At 38.0% G+C, this 20720-nt stretch overlaps 3 protein-coding genes across 3 annotated transcripts; 2 read left to right on the top strand and 1 right to left on the bottom strand.

Annotated features, from left to right (window-relative positions):
- Positions 1–41: 41 nt before the first annotated feature.
- On the top strand, positions 42–11798 carry LOC113684464 (RNA polymerase-associated protein RTF1 homolog). The gene is made up of 17 exons (XM_027201842.2): positions 42–176; positions 259–372; positions 1133–1253; positions 2058–2565; positions 2671–2751; positions 3222–3312; positions 4193–4275; positions 4430–4517; positions 5253–5360; positions 5740–5817; positions 6665–6786; positions 7318–7375; positions 7862–7933; positions 8191–8292; positions 8632–8667; positions 9160–9307; positions 9901–11798. The coding sequence occupies exons 1-17, from the start codon at positions 57–59 to the stop codon at positions 10008–10010; spliced, it is 2040 nt and encodes a 679-aa protein (XP_027057643.2). The 5' UTR covers positions 42–56; the 3' UTR covers positions 10011–11798.
- Positions 11317–14179, bottom strand: LOC113684462 (thiopurine S-methyltransferase). The gene is made up of 2 exons (XM_089213104.1): positions 13751–14179; positions 11317–13234 (listed from the first exon to the last, which is right to left on the bottom strand). Exon 2 carries the CDS (start codon positions 13072–13074, stop codon positions 12361–12363), a length of 714 nt encoding a protein of 237 aa, XP_089069230.1. The 5' UTR covers positions 13075–13234; positions 13751–14179; the 3' UTR covers positions 11317–12360.
- An 89-nt stretch (positions 14180–14268) lies between these two features.
- Positions 14269–20033, top strand: LOC113684467 (kelch-like protein 28). The gene is made up of 5 exons (XM_027201846.2): positions 14269–15026; positions 16416–16789; positions 18625–18833; positions 18937–19299; positions 19483–20033. Exons 1-5 carry the CDS (start codon positions 14397–14399, stop codon positions 19710–19712), a joined length of 1806 nt encoding a protein of 601 aa, XP_027057647.2. The 5' UTR covers positions 14269–14396; the 3' UTR covers positions 19713–20033.
- Positions 20034–20720: the final 687 nt, after the last annotated feature.

The following is a 20720-nucleotide window of genomic DNA, read 5'->3' as shown; positions in this document are numbered from 1 at the left end:
TTCTATCCCACAATGCATTTAGGTGGGTAACGCCTAGTAACCTAGCCTTCTCCTGCATGTTCTCAAGCACTAAGATGGGGAAAACGAAGGAAGCTAATGATTCGAAACGAAAAAGAAAACGTGTTGCAGTGGAATCAAGCAGCGACGATGATGAGAGTGAACAAGACTTAGAGGAGGTGAATAATAATTTCGCAGATATCTGAGTTGTTCGCCATTTGTTCAAGTGTTAGTGACATTGGAAGTTGTTGTTTATTTCAGGAATTGAAGTCACTCGCTAAACGTTCGAGACCAGCGAACGATAGTAACGCCAAGCCACAGCGATCAGGAGATTCAGACAGTGACTTGGACTCATCGGAGGGAAGTGATGATGAGGTAATATATGGCAGGATTCTATAAGCAACTATTTAATTTCGTTGTGAATTGTTCCAATTTTTTTTTAACCTCACGCAATTGAATCCGAACGATCGAACAATTGGAAAACTTCCCAAACAACTTGGTTCATCAGTTTTTCAAGCCTGTATGAGTTTGCTTTATAAGTTATGATATGGTGAAACTGCAGCTTGTTAACAACCGCCGCTGTTTAGATTGTTTACGCTCAATTGGTACTCGGAAAAAATGATATATGTTTAAACTTGATCACATCATATGACATACAGTGTATAATGTATGGCTCTCCTGTTGCTGTTTTACTTTTTTTTACGGGAAAAATCAAGAAGAGGAACAACGGTATAACCATTCAGCTAGAGATCCATGAGGGAATTTGGAATTATATTATCAGAACAGCAAGGTTTATGATTGCACCAATCACAGCTGTGTAAACCATCCAAATCAAAACAAAGGGTCACGGTTCTCATGGTCATGCATCTTAATGCCTTGCTTAAACCTTTACACCCCAACATCAGTATAGATATTCTCCTTGTAGTTCTCTCTACATTTCCTAAGGTGCTGATAAGGAGAATTGTGAAACAATCAAGAGTGTCTTCAGTGGGTGATCATTATTCTAATTCTTGTCACCCTAATGTTTGATTCAGGGGTGATATTGTCAGGAGACATGAGGTGCTAGTTACTCTTTGGGATCAAAGGTTTAATAGGTGTTTGTTTATCCAGTTATTTGATTTGTTAATTCCTGTAGTGGACAATGGATTCTGAGAATAGTAAAGGAAAGGCTGCAAAGGCTAAGGACAAGAAAAAAGCCAAAAAAGCTTCATCATCGGGTTCTTCATCAGAAGAAAGTGGTGAAACATCCTCTGGTGGTGAGAGTCTTTGTACTGAAGCAAAAAAGGACCTTTCCTCTGTTTACATAGCTTCATTGAAACACAAGCGTGGTTTGAAGAATCAAGGAAAGTTATGCAAACCCTCAATTGCATCTCATCTTAGGTTTGCAAAACTTTTGAGAGTCCTCCCCTCCCTTCCCCTCCCCTCCCCTAGTGTTTAGATGAGGCTATGAAGACAGAAAGAAGTCCTCTATTTCTAAACATATATATATATATAGAGAGAGAGGATATTATATGGGGACAAAAAGATGTGAATTTTATGTTTAAGCGGCAAGAAAAATATATCACGATTGAGTGCAAGAAATGAGATAATGTTTGTGCCATTAGAACATAACATTCATATCTTTGAGCTAACATGTAATTTAATTTTTATTATATGGACAATAGATATACATTGTAGTGACTGAAAAGCTGGCTTTGATACAAATACTGGGTATCAATAGAAACAAATTACCCTATGCCCAAGTTCTATATAAAAAGGTTTACATGCATATGTAACACTGTCAGATAGGCCAAAATGTGAACTGGTTTTATAAGGTTTATGAAAATTTGATCACTGACTCTGACTTGAATCATCAGATACTTTAAATTTCAACCTCTTTTTACCATAATCCTTTGAAGCCTGTTCAGTACAGACAGAACAAAAATTCACCTCTATCTTGTGCAACTTCTGAGAAATTCCATGAAAATCTAATCACTCATAGGAGTTACAGGGTTAAGGAATACAATGTAAGTAGTTACTGCCTTTTTAACAGGGTAAAACTGTTTGTTTAATTCAAACAGAGTCATCATCATCATCATCATCCTCAGAGGATGAAGAGGAAGAGCAGTATCATGATGATTGGGATGACAACCTAATGGGAGATGAAGCAGATAGGGCAAGACTTGAAAAGATGACAGAGAAAGAGCGAGAGCAGGAGATTTTCAACCGTGTTGAGAAAAGAGAAGCTCTTAAGACTCGATTTGAAATTGAAAGAAAACTCCGTCTTGCAAAAAGAAAGGAGAAGAAGAAGAAACGAGAGAAGGAAAAAGCAAATCTTGAGAAGGAAGGAATAGCTTTGCGGAAAAAAGAGCGAAAGAGACACATTGAAGAGAAGAAAGCAAAAGCTTTGGATGATCTAAAGGCAAAGAGATCTGAGAAGAAAGAGAAGAAAGTTGCAGAATCTCTAGCGGACCAAAAAGCACCACAGTTTAAGACTAGTGATGTGTTTACTGACGATGAAGATGACGATGAGCAGGAGGAAAGCAAGTCAAGTTCGGGGGAAGGATCATACCAAGAATCTGATGAAGAGTAAGTACATGGTGGCCAAGTTGGTATCCATGGACATTCAGTAATTTACTATTTTATGTAAAAATGGATACATTACTGTTTTTTTTTTTTCAAATGATATTCTAGGCAAGGCGAGGCACAACCTCAAAGGGTGTCAGCTTTGGGAGATCTGGAGAGGATAAGAATATCACGGCACAAGCTTGAAAGGTACTGGCCTGTATGGTGTAAAAAAAGTGAAATGAAATATCTTTGAAAAGATCATGGAAGATATCACTCTTGCCTTGTCTAGTACAACACAAGCATCTTGTCTCACTGGGTAAACTCTCTCACTAAAATCAGTGTAGAGATCATGGTTAAAGAAGATTAACTTCAGAGTTTCTTTAAAACATTGGTTTTTCAATGCACCCAAGAGAAAATTGATCTTATCCTCGCCTCCATGTGCTCCTGTACATTACATTCAGGTCCTTACAATGTGCGTTACTTGGTAACAACAGTGCACCTTCACAACTCAAACAGCACTCCATTCAGTTCAGGACTGGCTTGTTGTACTTGAACTTAGTGTCTTTTTAATGTGTTTGGGAACACATTCAAGTAACTCTGTAAGTTAAAGTAATCATAGGAGTAATCAATGGTTGGTTGTTTATAATTGTTATTATTTTTTAAACTGTTCTAAACAGATGGGTACACATGCCCTTCTTTGGCAAGATAGTGATTGGCTGTTATGTCCGCGTTGGTATCGGAAATCATGATGCAAGACCTGTTTATAGGGTAAGGTTTTTTTGTTTTTGCACCTGAGCAACCACACTTCAATTAAAACAAACAAAATAAACTAATGCTATATTTATTTATTTTCTCTTTTTGTGATTGAGCACTGAGTTACTTTGAGGAAGTTAGCTTGTGGGTTTGTTTATGTTATTGAGATGAAGTGAAGGACTTTATTTATGATTATGCGCAAATGTTTTCAAAAAGTTTTGAATTTTATTTTCCTGTTAATATTATATTCATTATGATGTAAAAAATCATAATCTGAACCAAAGGAAACTGCAAGTCAAACTAGTTTGAAAAATTTCCAATCCTAGATAAAGAAATTGAATGACAACATAGATGGTGCTGGTACACAGCGTATTTGCCAGCTTCTGATGCTTTCAAGAATTTTTATTTTGGTGTATCTTAGTGGGTATGACAATTTAAGGGTAGTCTTGAAAAGGAGCATGTAAGAAAGACTTATGTTTTGACCTGACAATGATAGAGAGAGCTGGTATACTCCTACAGAGCAGACTCCTCTCAACAGATTTCAGTTCTGTATTGCAGACTTTTATTGTGGACACTACAAACTTGATCCTTCGACTCCCAAATCTGATTTCAAAATGATCTCATTTAGCTGCTACACTTTTCCCAACCTTGTAAATAAGTAACAAGAATTTGGTGCTAGATAAAGATGACAACTTCTAACTGATAAGTTTGATTATTCTCATTACCTGTTTGCAGCATAATGTATTGATATTGTAAGGAGAAGTTAAGTGTACATTTCTTCTGGCAGTTAAATGGTTTAAAAACTTGTCTTTCTAACTGATGGGTTCAAACTAACCAATTACAACCAATAAACATTAACTACAGCCACTTATAAAATGGGTATTTTTCATTCCAGGTAGCAGAGATAAGAGATGTGGTGGAAACAGCCAAGATATACTCTTTGGGAAGTACAAAAACAAATAAAGGATTGAAGTTGAAGTATGTTAGTTGAGAATTTAAGTGTTAAATTTATAAGATGATCCATATGGATGACTAAAATCCCCTCAGTTTGTTGGGAACCTTTCCTCTCTAAAATAATGTTACATTTACAAGAAGTAAAGGTTAATGGTTCTCTCTTCCTTTTTCTTAATAGACATGGCAACCAGGAAAGGGTGTTTAGATTAGAGTTTGTGTCAAATCAGAGATTCACAGAGACGGAATTTGCCAGGTGGAAAGAAGAGGTAACTTTGATTACAAATGAATTAAAACAGGGTCAATCTCTCCATTCTTTCTCAGGCAACTTACTTAATTTTACCATCATGTTGAATTTTTGGGGCAACTTCAAATCATGTTTATCTGACTCCAACTTCCACTTGACAGTTGGAGTGTGGGAAGGTGACAAAGGACAATCGGTGATGCACGCCCCTCTCCTTTAGGAACTGCTGTGTAGCCACGGTGCCGTCAGGTGGCACATTCATTTGGGATGTCATAGGTGGCAAAAGTACACTGCAGACACTCTATCAGGCCATTAGAGCCCTCCTGGCCAAGTTTGAGTTTCCCTCAGAGTTACACTAGGGGTATGTGACCAAAAAATTGCAAACACCTGCTTTGCAGCAAAGGCGGGCATATTATTGAGGTGCACCCAAGTCCCCATTGTGCTTTTTCTCCCATACAGCGAGTTTCCTAATTGCTTCCATCACCTCAAGGGTAGTCAGAGAACATAAAACAAGAACAATGTGGTCTGATAAACTAGTACCAGGCCCCTATTGTGCATATAAAACTAAGTGTTCAGTCCTCATTATGTAGTTGTGTTCTTCTCTTAAAGATGTATGAAAAACCTAAAATACATTAATTTAGTTTTAATAAAGCATGAACAGTAATAAACTAAACAAATGAGCAAGGCAATTCCTCCTTTGTTGTTCTTTTACGTTTGCCTTATAATGATGTGAATGATTCTATTTGTCATTTATGAACAGTGTGAATCTCATGACATTCCTTTACCAACACTTGAGGAGGTGGACACCAAAGCTAAACAATTCAATGAAGCACAGCATTACATGTATAATGAAGAGGATATTGACAAGGTATGGAAACTAAGAGAGACTAGCTTAACCCTTTAACTCCCAGAAGTGATTAACATGTAAATTCTCCCTCTAATATCCATATGTTATCCAGCAAACAGGTATTGAGAATACTCAAACTCATCAAGTAGGAGTTTTCATTTTGATCTAACACCAAATTCATGTCTTCCCTCTAAAGGGTATACTCTGCACTCAGTAATTCGACATATTTATAACAAAATTGGTAACTTTTTTTTGAGCACAGTACTTTATATTTACAAGAAATTTCCACCTTGCTTTAAATTTAGGCTTTTGTGTGACAAAAATGTTTCATCACTTTTTGTTTCATAAGACCAAGGCAGTGCTTAATTTATGGTCTTTTTATTTGCTGCACTGATGACAGATTGTTGCAGAGAAACAGAAATTCAGGAAAACACCCTTTAATTATGCTCAGAAGAAGAATCATTTAATGCGATCAAAGGTTTGTTAAATATCTATTAAAAACTTTTAGTACAAGTAGCTCAGTCACATTCAAACACCAAGTTAAACTCATCAAGAAAAGATGACTTTGGGAGACTTGGGAAGAAGGGAGCTTAGTTTTAAAAGGTAGCCATGGTAAACATGTGGGTATAACCAATCAGAACCATCACAATGAGTGATTCAGTGGGAAAGAGCAATTTTCAATAAAGTGTCAAAAGTAATCCAGAATTGCTTTGTTTATACTTTACTTGTACCACTGACTTCCTTAATCAGTCATAATCAAAACTAAAATCAATCATAACTTGGTCATGTCCATTTTCCTGAGCTCCAGGCAGTTTGCTTGATTTTATTTCATGTTCTTATTGGCTCTTCAAGATATTTTCCTGGTTATGATTGGCTGCTGTGATTGTATTGGTTTTCATTTTAGTTTTACAACAACCAATTGAAAATCACCATACATACTGAATCTCACAATTACCTACATTGTGGGTGCAAGGAGTCAGAGAACATTCTGCTGGCTGGTTTTTACCATGAATTTGGGATGATCCATAAAGATTAGGCAAGGAAAGTTAAATTATCTAATTCCATGTATCTTCCTCTCTGATCTCAATGGTCACCTTGCACAATATCTGCCTGACAGTCACAGCCAGTCATAAGTTGATATTCACAAGTGAAGTAATGTGGAAGGAATGATAATAATTTTATCTCATTTAATTTACTTTTGATGTAAGAGAATGATGTGAATTTCATTTCTCCATAGCACCGCTTGTTTTGTAATCGTTTTCACTGCATGCAAACAAGGAAAAGTGGGTTAACAGCACTTATTTATTTTCTGTTATGGGTAACAGGAAATAGCAGAACAGAAGGGGAACTTGGAAGAAGCAGAAAAATTGCGTGGTGAATTGGATGACTTGGAAGAGAAAGCACAACAACTTGACAAAGTGCGGTCTAAAAACCTTAGTGCTATCAGGTAAAGGGTAACCTTCTGCTGTGTTTTGCAAATTGAGACAAAACTACCCTGTGTCATACATGCAGTTCACTTTTAGTTGTTTGATTTTGGTTTCTTCCTTTTTAGAGGTTTACATACTGGTATTATATTGTTTCCTTCAATTTTGCCTGACGTTTCATATGGGAAAGCCCACAAGATGTTACCCACCCTATGTTCTTGCTTCCAATTTTAACTTTCATTCACAAATTATATAGAGCCTGCACAACCACTTTTTGAAAAACCAGTCCAATATCTTAAGGTGGATGTCTTTAAGTTAGTCCAAAGAATAGGGTGTTGCATCAAAAGATATTCTTTGCTTCTTCTTGAGATGAGTGTCATGGGCATTTATTCAGGGTCCCCGTGTACCTAGACAAAGTTTTATTACCTTTTGAAGAGTTTTATTGGTTTGTTTCTTGTGAAAATTCTATATTTCATTGTTTATTTTTTCATCTTTTTAATTTCCTCATGCTTTTACCAGCAGCTCATCTCATTGCAATCTGTTTCCACTTGCAGTTATATCAATGAAAGAAACAGAAAGAGGAATATTGTGGAGGCTGAAAAAGCTGCAGCTGTAAGATTACTGTAGTTTTATATTTTTATTGCTTGGATTCTGTAAAATAAGTTAGTGCAGTTTTTCATAAGCTGATGGTGAATCATGTACAGATGATGATGATGATGAGTTACAGATACTGTTAAGAAAAAAATGTGAATTATCTGTTCTCTTTTTCCAAGAAGCATCTTTTAACCTTTTAACTCCCAAGAGCTGATTGTTGATTCTCCCCTCCAGCTGCTACATATTTTGGTGTAAATTAGTAAAGAGAATACTGTTGTCTCCCTGTTAAGTTTAGTGATTCTCTTTACCTGTTTTCTGGATGAAGTATGGATATTATAACAAGGAGTAACATGTTTATTACTTCTGGGACTGTTAAGGGTTAACAGAAAACAGTAAGGATGATTGGGGTTTAAAATTTGTAATCCTCCTTTCAAGTCTCTTTTGGCGTGAACACTTTTAAAACTGATAATAACTCTTTCACAACTATTAATCCACTCCAATCAGGAAGAAATGAATGTGGAACAAAAAGCTGACCCTTTCACAAGACGGAAAACCCTTCCTCAACTTGTGTCTATGGTGAGTCAAACTCTGTAAAAATTATGACACATCAAGAGAACATGAATTGAACCTGTTGAATTCCACAGAGCCATGCCTTAAATTGTTTTAGACCTCAAAAATTTGCATGAAAGATTGCACTGCACATCCAAACTTGATATACATTCTTTCTGTAGAGCTGATTTCACCAAGTTGTCTACCTTCTTGTGAAAAGACTTGTGTAATGTCAATTGTACTTTTAAATTCTTGGGTTTATGCAGACCTGCTTTTATATTCAGTCTAATAGAACCATTCCAAGTTCTGTTACACAAGCACAAAATGGAGCGAATACTGAAGGGGCAGCTTCTTCTTCGATGCCCCAATCCACCAGCACTGATGGAGTAAGTGTTGATATTTATTGTTTTACCACTTTTATAGTGTTATGTAGCAGCCCTTTACACCCTAAGATCAGTATGCTTATTCTCCATACTGTTCTCTATACATCTCCCAGCTGCTGAAAAGGAGAATTTGTTTTACAATTAAGAGCTTCTTTAGGTGGTGATCATTTCCTTTATTTATGACCATCATACTGTAATCATGCTCTCTTGTATATATGCTGTTATTTATTGCAGTGTTCTGAAGCTTTTATTGACACTGTATACCATGTAGACATACTGTACAATTATTGGAAGAAGTTTTGTAAGATTGTTTCTTAATGATTTGCTTCATCTTTGTTGCAGGCTTCATCATCAAGCCAACCAACTGAAACAGCTGATGTAAGTTCAACTCATCCTTTACAATTGTGCAATGGAAAAACTATGTGCATATCTTGAATAGAAAAAATGTGAATGGTGAATTAATAATAGTGGATTTGAGTTAGTTAGTATGAGGATACAATGGACCATCTCCTCAGTAGTCAGCTCGTTTTACAGAGGGAAGTGACCACAAGAGGTTGCCATGAATAAAAGGTTGAATGGGAGATGAAAGCACACCCATTTTTCAAGGGGTAAAACATTTTTATTTGCCAAAGATGGTAATTATAGACTGTAAATATGACAGATCCCCCCCTAAAAAAAATTAAGCATTTAGGATGCACTTTTATTAGAAGCTGTGGAGATGTTGTCTTTGTCAAGGTATTCAACGAAGAGAGAATAATATATAGAACATTTGCCTGGATGACAAAGTTGTTTGTGGAGGCTCATTGGTGGAGATACAATTGACACTATCATTTCTCTGTCATTTTAATGCATGTTTTGTTTGCTTTCTAGGTGTCAGATATAGAAAGACTTTCACAAATGCCATTGGCTGGAGCAGCACCTCATCCTCCTGAGGGGAAACCTTCTCAGTCAGAGGATCTGTTTTCAGCACACAACTTCGACATCACAATCAATCTCGACATTCCTGCCCCTGGAACAGGTGATGCACTTTTTTTATGACTATCTACAGTGGATATAACAATTGCTATAAAAGTGCTTTGGGGTAAAGACATTTTGGAAATATCCAGAGTCAAGTTTAAGTGATACATTGGACAATTCTACACTCAAAGATATGTGCTGAGCTAGATAAAAATAGAACAGGAAAATTATTTGTTCAGGATTGAAAGAAACAAGACTCCTCTGTGTTTATTATGCTTCTGAAAGATGTGTATTTGTCCAAGCTTGGCAGGGTAATGGCCAAGTTTGTTATGTAAAGCTTACTTTATCTGTGACAGATAGATAGCAATTCAGGAAACATGTTTTTGTTTACCTGAAGAAGCCAACCAAATACCAAAAAATATGTTGCATGATTACTCAGTCAATAACCCATGTATGGTCATCAAACTTTGAAACTGTTGATAAATTTGATTAGAGAAATGATGGACAAATATGGAAGGGACTATTCCTTATCCTCTGCTAGGATGTCTTGTTTGAGATCAAGGAAATGATTTTTTTGTAGACAATTGCTAAAAACTTAGAAGACAGGTTCAAGTTTGGATAATCAAAGACTTAAACAAAGCCTTCTTTCAACAGAGTCTCGTCCAGTGGTAGTAACTCCAAGACCTGCCAACACCGAAAGGGATGGAGCACCTAGGAGATCACTAAACCTTGAAGACTACAAGAAGCGAAGAGGACTGATATGAACTTTGAGGATGACTGGCTGAACTAGCTGTTAAATTGCAACTGACCTTGAATTTTTTTTTACTAGTTGGATTTGTAGTACAGAAGGAAGTGTTTGGACAGTGCATGTTTCATTGCAGGAAAGATAATGGTGCTTCAGGGCCTGTTTTTGTTGAAGAAAAGGAAAGGAGGAATTTTGGTTTGACTTTTCATTTTCCTCCATTTGAGCCAAGGAGTTAAGCTCATCTGTTTCTGTCAACAAATTCACTCAAATCAGCACATTGCATTAATTATGAAAGATATGAAAAACCTGGAAATGTACAAAAAAACATCAAATCAGACACTGCACAAGAAAACATGCAATAACTGCTGTCTAATACTGAAACTTGCATGGAAGAATAGTCAAATGGCTCTTTGAAAGAAGCAAAAAGTGTTTGTGGACTTTTTTTGTAGAATCTTTTTAAAAAAAAATGATAGATCCTAGGAGAGAAAAAGGGAAATTATAAATAGCACCTTTGTCACTGACAGTAACTTTGAATTTTATGCCTTTATATGTTTATCAGTACTTTGAAGTGATAAAGTTTCTTAAGTTTTAGAGAGCTCTGAAAAGGAATTGACAACCCATGACTACAGCCTATAGAAGTTACTGATTGCTTTGTGTTCTTTGTTATTTTTACCATCTTTTGGCCTCAGTTATGACAGTGGACTATTTTACTTGTTGACAAAATTTACATGGGCAGTAGTTGGCCTCAGGGCAAATTGTGATCTGTTGAACCAACAGTTGGTTTTGTTTCTCCTCAGTTTCTCTCAGTTATCTCTTTCACTCTGTCTGTAATTTCAAAAAGAGAATCTTATTCTTTGGAAAGCGAAACAAATCTTTGTGATAATTGTAAGAGTCAGACTGAGCCTCTACCAACACAAGAACATGTGCAAATGCAAGTTGAGTGTTTGTTTAAAACCTTTTTCAATGCATGTCAGTTACTCTGAGTAGAAGAATCACTCCTTGGATGTTGTTTCAAGACAAATTGGAGATAAGCACACCATTAACCACCAAGCACAAGCACTTTTCCCATGCAATGTTAAAATTAGTTTGTAACATTTACTATTCTACAAAGTAAGGATCAACATGATATAGAGTAGAGATAGTAGAAATAATGCTACAATATGCACTTTCACATAACGTGCATTTACTTTCCTTTTTTTGTTGTTTTTTTTGTTCTTATTCAAGTCCACCAGTGGGAAATAGTGTTAATTTTTCAATCTTTAGTTGTTCTTGAATGTTACGCTCCTTATGCACATTGCAGGAAATGGTATGAAAACATTGATGTCATTGTTAGAAAAGTGTTTTATTCAAGGTTGGTGTGCCCCAGTTGGTCACAGGCTGCAATTAGCCTAGTAGAATTTTTAAAGTAGAAATCTCTCAAATAGAAGAAAATCACAGTGAATATTTTTTTCATGAGGCTTGAAATTCTCAAAACTGACATTGAGAATCAATAAGTTGACCTCAATCCTACATGTGTGCATACACGTAATTTCATGGGTTAAGTCTTGTCCCACTCCTTGAAAGTTTTGTTAGATATCTTTTGTATTGGCAAATGTTTTCTCTCCTGTTGTAATTTTTGTAAATAATTAGTCTTGACTACTTGGAATCATGTTTGTGTATTCATCACCAGTGTGGGAAAAGTGTGATTTTAGTCAATCTTCAACTTTGTATTATAATGTTTCATTCTGATGCAGTGACATAATTTTGTGTTTGTAGAAATCTTTTTAAGTTCCAAATGTTGCTCATTAAAATGCAATTAGGGAATATATCAAGGAATTTGACTTCTTTATCATCAAAGGTACAAACTTATGACTGTGAACTGCTTATTTCAATGATTAATTACTGCATTTGAAAAAAGAAATTGTTTTCAATGAAAACACTGAAAAATAAGTTTTGATGCATACTCTTGGCTATACAAGGGGATCAATGATGTCTGGATTTGAGTGAGTGGGGAGGGCAAGCTAAATGAAGTGAAAATTGAGCAATTTTCTAAGCGCACAAACTAAACAATCGGAAAGACTCAAATAGTTTTGGTCTGACTAAGATAAATAACCAACCATTTCATTTATGTTAGTGTTGATTTGACCAATATGCAAGGCTAGTCACAAATTACTAAATTTCAACTGATCTTACAATTTGCAATCAATGATTGGTGTACATTGGCATTTCAGATGGGGAAATCTGAGATCAAATTGTTACAACTAAACTTAGGGTAAATCTCAACAGACTGAAAATTGCAAGTGAACAAAAAAACAAGCACGCTCTCTGATCCTAGGGGAACCACACTGTATTTTTTACAAAAAGTCCATTAGCTTAAGGTCAAGGTTAGGTTAGTTTCCTTTTGGCTTGAACAGGTAATGATTTATGTCGAAAGCAAAGGATGATTCCTTCTCGGGGTTCGCCTGAATTTTGTTCATTTCCAGCTTTTTGATAGTGAAGTCTTCTTCATACATGTCATTTATCTGCTCGTCAGTAATGCTAGCCGGAGGGTTCATGCCACGGTCAACTTCATAGTAATAGCTTTCAAGAAGGTAGTTTCCATCACTAGCCAGAAGTGAACGCATTTTTGTGGTATACCGTTTACCCCTATCGCCGAACGAAGGAGCAACGGCAACCAACGATCCACGGTCCCAAATTGCGTCGAATTTCCCACCCACATCATTTTCGGTGACAGCGAAGAGGTCGCAGGAAAAGATTGTGATCCTCTTCTCTTTACATTTGTATACTTCCACGGGTTCACTGACTGCAGATATTTCAACTATTTCCACCGTAAAAGTCAGGTTATTCTCTGCGAAGAAACATTCGTTTGCTTGTTTGGCGAGCTCTACTCCAACCACAGTATGCCCTTTGTCGGCCAGCCACAACATATCCACCGATTTTCCACTCAGGGGCACGAAGAAGCGAAGATTCGATCGTCCACCTGTGAGCTCGTCAAAATACTTGATCAGAAATGCATTCACTTCGTTACGATGCCAGCCAGTGTTACCGTCCTTCCAAAGCCCCTTCCAAAAATCAGAAGTGGTTGTTTTCGGTTCATCAGACATTGTCGCAGATGACTTAAATCTTACTTCGGTTCTAGAGACGAAAGCTTGAACATTCTAATGTCACGCGATCGTCAGTTTGGATCACGGCAGGAGGCGCGAACAGTTTCGCCTTGGTAGCCACGCATGTAAACAATCTTTTAAGTAATGTAATTGAAGTGTCCTGTGAGAAGAAACAAATCAAAGAGCTGCCCATATCAATCTTTATCTATCTATCGATCGCTAGAAAAAGAACTGAAAAAAGAGGAAAAAGAACTGTTAACTGAGATTGCCTTTTCTTCCGTTCCTCTTCGATATCCTGTACCCCTCCGGGAGCCCCATGAACCCTGCTATATTCCTCTGAATTATACCGGAACAGCAACACACCACCTTTTGGGTGAGGCGAGTTTCTTTCCACTAAAACAGATTTCAAGTGCTTGTCGCTAACATATAGTGAAAAGCTGCAAGATTTGAAAAAAATGTTTACTACTCTTTTATGCCTCTGAGGTCTGCTTTCCAACGAATAAAGGGGGTAATTTTCTAAGGAAACCGTGGTGCTGCGTCGGTGGGAGAGTATAGCAGGTAATTCGGACGTCAGAGCGATCGCTCTGACGAAGGGCTAACGCTCGAAACGTCAGTCTTTTTAACTCTCTATGGTGGCCAATGTACGTTTTCAACTCAGTTGTTAACACTAAATTACCTGCCTTCCAACGCCTGTTTTCCATTTCCTTCCTTTTTTCCGCTCCTTTCGGACCGGTCACCATTTGTCGCAGAGAGGGTGGAGGTATCGAGGGATTTTTGGTAGAGATCGCATGGTTTTCAGGGGGAATGGAGAGGGGATTAGTCATCGCCAACATAGTATAAAAGAGGGACTGTAGAAAACTGACTGCCGATTAACTTCCTATGAAGAGGTTCAGAGCCTTATGGGGAAATCAGGGAAATTTTCCCGTGACACCGGCCAAAATCCTCCGACCCCCTGGCGATAAAAAATGAACGGCCAACATCTGCGATGCCAACAAAACATAGAAAATAATAATGATCAAGTTTTCCCGATCAGTGTTTCTCTCTCGCTCTTTCTTCCTGTCACTCCTTTAGTTTAACAGGTGAACAATAGCCATTTACAATTCGAATAACACACGGGCGACACCCGCCAACATTTGCACACAATAATACACCAGTGGTACCTGTTAGTTTACACAACAAATGCTTCTATTAAATGAGCATAAATTCGAATAAATAAAACTCACGCAGCTTTCTTGGCATGTAAACACTACTTGTACGCATTTAAGGTATCAAACCCGGCACTAGTAAAAATAAACTAAAGGAATCAGATTCAAGAGTTCAACATGCCTTCCCAACATGTTGGAGATATCCAGACAGACATTAATGGAATCAAAAAGGACCAAACGTATTTATTTGTTGATAGGAGTTTCCAAGATTCTATCATCGAGTACTTTCAGTTCTTACGCAGGGAGGCGATTCTCTGCGATGTAACGCTGCGAATTGGCAGCCTTAAGTTTTCGTGCCATCGTAACATTCTCGGCGTAGCGAGTCCGTATTTTCGATCGTTGTTCATAGACAGCGAAAGCGGTCGATTCATCAAGCACGTGGATCTGCCTCAAGAAATTGAGCGTTCCGTCATGGAGGCAATATTGGGTTATATGTATGGAGGACGAATTTTTATCAACATCGGCAACGCTATTGACATTTTCAAGGCTGCAGTCTTCTTCAAGCTACAAAGTTTGATCGAGGAATGTTCCTACGTCCTTGTGAGTTTTCTAACGCCTGACAATTGTTTGGCGGTGCGGGAAATTTCGCTAACCCATGGACAAGAAAAGCTCCATCAGCGGTGCCACAGATTTCTACGTGAAAATTTTGTCAAAGTCGCGGAAACAACGCAGTTTTTGGAGCTTCATAAAAATGATCTGGAAAGCATACTGTCCAACAATGATATTTGTACAACTAGTGAGCAACAGGTAGTAAGGTGACTTATGAAAATGAATGATGAATGATGACGAGAATTTAGTTTGTATTATTAGCACAATCTCAGGTTAGATTGATGCCGCTGTAATTTTGTGTTTGATTCTATACAAATTCCCCCTTGAGAAAACGCCCTCGCACAGTATTTTTAGGGTAAACGAAATATTTATGCTTTGTGCACAACTAAACATATTTTCATGTCGTTTCCTTTTTTTATGTTTCCGTTTTTAGTCAGTTTTACATCAGAAATATGAGTAAATGCAATTTCATTTCTCTGGTTCTCACCAAATTTAGCATACTTCAAGTTGCCAGATAATACGTCTGTCTTTAGGTTTCAACAAAGTGAAATTGGATATCCCTTCGGCTTGGCTTTGTATAGTTTGGGGATCATGACCGAGTAATTATCTGTTGGACGTAACAATGCATTACTTGTTAATAACCGTCGTTTTCGAATGAGCCTTAAATTTCATATACCGGCTCTTCTTACATGTTGTCAACCCTTTAACTCCCAAGACCTGATTGTCAATTCTCCCCTACAGCTTCTACGCATTTCATTGAAATAAGTTGAGAGAATTTGGTGTTAGATTAAGATAACAACTTCTATCTGATAATTTTAAGTATTCTCATTTTTAGTCTGCTGGATAAAGTATGGTTATTACAGGGGGGAAGTTACATGTTAATCACTTTTGGGAAGTAAAGGGTTAAGGTGCCAAAATTTTGTCGCAGAGGCAACCACGAATATAGTAAGAGTCAGATTTTAAGATTTTGTCTAACTTCATTCCGTGAAACACGTCAGGTAGTCAGTGAAGGCACTAGAAGTTAGTGGCATCAATTCTTTATTGTAATTGAAAAGAGGTACAATGACCGACATATCAATCTTTAATTGGATACCCCAGGAGCCCATTGCCCGGAGCCTCCATACCAATTGTACCCTTGAGTAAGCCCTGTCCCGTATCTTTTTATTTTTAGAACTGAGATACGTGGGGGGTTTCTTTAATTTCCCGCGAGAACAGAATGACGTTCGCATAACTCCCTAAAAAAAATGATAAACTTTCCGCGCTTTCGCCATTATTGAAATACTTTCGTCCGGCCTGCATATGACGTAAACAATAGAGGACCTCAGCTCTCTAATGACTGGCTATTATGTAAACACCCGCGAAAAACCCCGTGGGAGGTGCTTCCAAAAATAAAAAGATACGGGACAGGGGTAAGTATGGAAGATGGAAGCTCTGGATAATGGGCTCCTGGTCCCCCCCCCCCCCCCACCTTCCTCCCCATACCTCTCAGGGAGGTATAAGTCACCAGCAATGATATTCTTGCCTAAGATTAGTATATTGAAAATACAAATCCTAAGTCATCTCACTGATTTCTTATTGATCTCTTAGGTGTTCGACAGTTTAATAAGATGGACTGAATATGACCGTAGGGAGCGAGGCGTCCATTTTGCCAAACTACTCCAGCACGTTCGCCTTGCGCTCCTTCCTCCCAGCGTACTAATGGACCATGTTGAACGACAACAATTGGTGCAGCGCTCACCAACAGCGAAAGAGATGGTTTTGGAAGCCTTGCGATTTAATTCAGCACAAGATGAGAACACCAGAAAGACCTTGAGCAGTCCGCGGACGTTGCCAAGAACTTGGTCAACATTAGTTGACGTGATTTTGTTTGTCGGAGGTAAAGGGCGAAATCTAGAGGAAGGTCGATTGACCTTCTGTTACGAGCCTAACGGTGATCAGTGGTATTCTTTAGCGCCCTTGAAGTAAGTATTGGAACACAAATAGTCCCTTCTATTTCATGGTGACAGAAATGGGAAAAAAGGCAATCCCTAAAACCGGTTGAATGAAGGTCTGGCATTGGTTTATAATCATTTACAGATGTCTGCACGACTCAGGGCAAAGCACATAGCTCCCTACCATTACGCATAAGAACTGCCAGATTGTCGGTCAAAACAACACCTCCTTTGATGAAGTTCCTTCGAAACTTTTTTTAAAAAAACATAGGCATGCGTAGCATGCAAGATTTATTTTCTTCGGCTGGGTGGGTTGAGATGGGATACTTTGTGTACCTAATGTTTTCATTTTGTAACAGAAGAAGGGCATAACTTTCAAAGAATTAAAATATCGCATTACTTTACCTTAGGAGATAGAAAAAAATACCTAGGTTATCTGAACTTACATATATAGGTATTTTGTGGTCTATTGTCTCTATTGTCTAAGTACTTCTAAGCAAAATAATATGCATTGATGCCGCGCTTACCGTTGTCTCTTTCGCTGCTATTGTTTGGTCTCGTCACACAACGCCTTCTATTCCCCGTTAGAGAAGGATGGTGCGTTACGTGACGAGGCCATGTAACGGTTGCGATAGGGACTACGCTCACTGCCTTTCCCCTAACAGAGAGAAAATCAAAAGTATTCGCTTAAGAAATATAATTTCACGTACTTTTTTTTACGAAAAGCAAACTGAAACTCTGTTGTATCTCCAATATACCCAGACCGAAGATATATTGCGATCGCGAATAACTGAAGATACATTGAACAAGAGAAAAGGAATAATATTTCAAAGAGGGCCCCTTGAGTGGTTGTTACCTATCTGGACTTTGCCCTCTGTGTATGAAATACGTGACAAAATGCAGGTTGTTTACCAGGAATTAACACGCAATTGGGTTAAGTCCAAGGTAGCTAAAAGCGAGAGAATTGCGTGGAAAATTCACCATCAGTAGCATTTAGTTCTTTTGAATCTTTTTAAGTAGGGTTGGACATTGCGGTTAGAATATGTGAATATGTGACAAAATGGAATTTGATTGGTGGAATACAATTTACGCAGGTGAAAGATTGCCTAATGGTCATGTGATTGGTGATATGATTGATTAATACGTACCCTGATGCGGCAATTTGATTGGTGCACGATTCATACCCTAGTGCAGTGATCTGATTGGCGCAAGATACATATCCTAATGCGGCTATCTATATGGTGCGAGCAACATACCACTCTAAACGCTAACATAGAGTTTTTTGGGTTTTTTTTTCATAAAAAAAAAAACTGAAAAAGTGTTCCAATTTAAATGGTAATCGGGCCTCCCGGTTGGAGACGCGTTGACGTACTGATTTGCGCGCCAGATTCGGGGTCGGGAGGTCTGGGTTCGACACTTAGCTGAGCCATTTTGTTGTATTCTTTGATGATCAGTTGACTCTCGCAGTATTATTAATGGTTTGAGCGCAATCGTGGTACGTCACGTGGACCATTTCGAAGCGTAGTAAGATCAACTTTAGAGTAAACAGTGATTTAACTGGGGATTGTCAGCTGGGTATATCACACCTGAAAGTCAGCAGTACACTGATTTCCCATGTACATCATGAGAACTGAGTTTTTGGGATCGAGCTTCAATGTGGCTGATATCAGTTTGCCCTTTTTCGTCTCTTCTGAGCATTGGTTAAAAGTACTTTCTTCTCAAAGCTCCGAGAAGTTGTGTTTGTCTGACAAAATAGATAATATTGTAGGTTGACTGATGTAGCAGATGAGTTCCTCGATTAAACGTTGTTTTCTTTCCATGTATCACACAGCTAACACGTGATAAACACCTCTTTCTTATTCCAGGACTCAACTGTTCGATCATTCAGTGGTCTCTGTTGATGGATTCGTATACGCATGCGCAGGGTCTATAGAAGGTCAGGCCTCCCTGCTTCTTCAAGATATGGTGCAATGCTATGATCCGCACCACAATTACTGGGACTATGTGAACCCAATGCAAGAAGCAAGAGCAAAGTCTGCTGCAACGGAACATGACGGATTGCTCTATGTCTTAGGTGAGAATGAAACACAAACAAATAATTGCAAAATTCTGAAACAGTATCCAAATTATGGAGTTCCATGAGGACAATCGCAACTTTTTTCGCGTTTCTGATGCAGGTGGAATTATAAATGGTTCCCATGGCAACTCGTTTGAGGTCTACAACCCTATCAACGACAAATGGCAATTTCTTTCCCCTCCCACAGTCCCACGAAGTCGTCACGCAATGGTTACTACAGAAACGCATATTTACGTAATCGGTGGAGAAGGACAAGGAATTGAGCCCGAGATCAGCATGGAGCGATACGATCCAGCGGTTAACCTCTGGAGCTTTGTGCTACCGATGAATTGTGGGAAAGTAGGGGCATGTGTTGTGGAGGTTGAGGGGAAAATTTACGTCATGGGTGGTCATAACGGATACACAACGCTCCGACAGTGTGAAGTGTATGATATACAGACGCATCAGTGGAAGATGGTTAAAGGTGAGCTTCAATTAGCTACAGTATATACACCTGAATGATTAGCCTACGATTTGCCTAGATTTTCATCGTTTTATTACCAATAAACGCCAAAAAATGACAAAATTTAACCTCATTGAGCTGAAAGCTCATTTACATTTTACACTGTTCTGCTCTCTCAGATGATAATAACAATTTCTCTTTTAGACATGACCGAGTTTCGCCAAGATGCTGAGGCTGTTATTTTGAATAGGAAGATCTACGTTGTTGGTGGACGAGACTACAAAGGGGAACGGGAGCTATATTCGATAGAATGCTTCGACATATCTACGGGAGAATGGACTCGATTGACGTCAGTTCCGATTGCAAGAGTAGGCTTCCGGTGCGTGACGTGTAGAGTGAGTCGAGATCACCTCGCTCCATTAAAACTCGATTAATTTTCAGCGATCAAAAGCGAAATGATTACATTTTTTTTTAGCGTGGTTTTCTTTCTTTGTTTTTTGTTTTTTTTTTTGCTTTACATAAATTTTTTGTTCCCTGAGAAAAGTGAAAGCAAAGAGGCCATTAAATATTGGGAAAATTGGCAATTATTGCCTTCGCGATGACAACATCTGATTTTGGAAGATACACACCAAAAAACATTTTTGTGGTCTTCTATTTTCATTTATCCTGTTTCTTCTATTACTTCTATTCAATTTTTTATCAAATTTTCAAATAAGAAGTTAGCAAATTCAGAATAAAAGTTGTCGTAAACGTCATGTTTAATCTACTTGCGTTTCTCAATAACAACTCACGAAAACTTCTTGATTGATAAATAACAGTGTATTCATGATCAAAACTAAGTCTTGTTTAGATCTCTGCGAAGCTGCAGAAGTCTTATGCTCGATTTTTTCGATATCTTTTTTTCGATATCTTTTTTTCCATATCTTTTGCGAATTGTTATTTTTTATACTAATTGTATTGATCTGCGCTCTTTGTCGCAATAAGAAAATTTCAAGTGAGGAAGTCTCAACATATATGCCAGTGATTGGGGAATGCAATCAATAAAAAGCCGTATCACTTGGTGGAGAACACTGGAAATAGACTGTGAGCGGTCTCACTCCCAGGGTTCCACGCGGCGCACTAGCCACCATTTTCGCTGATTTTTTTCGGACTCGTGCAACAGGCGGACTTCGTTGAAAAGGAGGGACTGCTCGAAATAAACATTGGATACTAAAAATAACGAGAAGCTTCTACAAAGGCTCTTTGGAATCATTTTAATTTACTTTTAGGACATTGTGGTGTATATTATTACTCAATCTCCCATCAGCCTAAACCTCTAATGAAAGCCAGACGGAAATCAAGAAGCCGAGCAAAATCTCTAACCGATCTGCTAGATTAACTGTATTTTCTCAAATCTACGTATTCGTTTAATTTTTTGCTTGCTTTCACAAATCTATCATCTT

This window comes from Pocillopora damicornis, chromosome 7 (genome assembly GCF_964200805.1).
Source record: "Pocillopora damicornis chromosome 7, jaPocDami1.2, whole genome shotgun sequence".
Lineage (NCBI taxonomy): Eukaryota > Metazoa > Cnidaria > Anthozoa > Scleractinia > Pocilloporidae > Pocillopora > Pocillopora damicornis.
The sequence above is the reverse complement of the archived record's forward strand: the minus strand, read 5'-3'. Positions and strand labels throughout refer to the sequence as shown.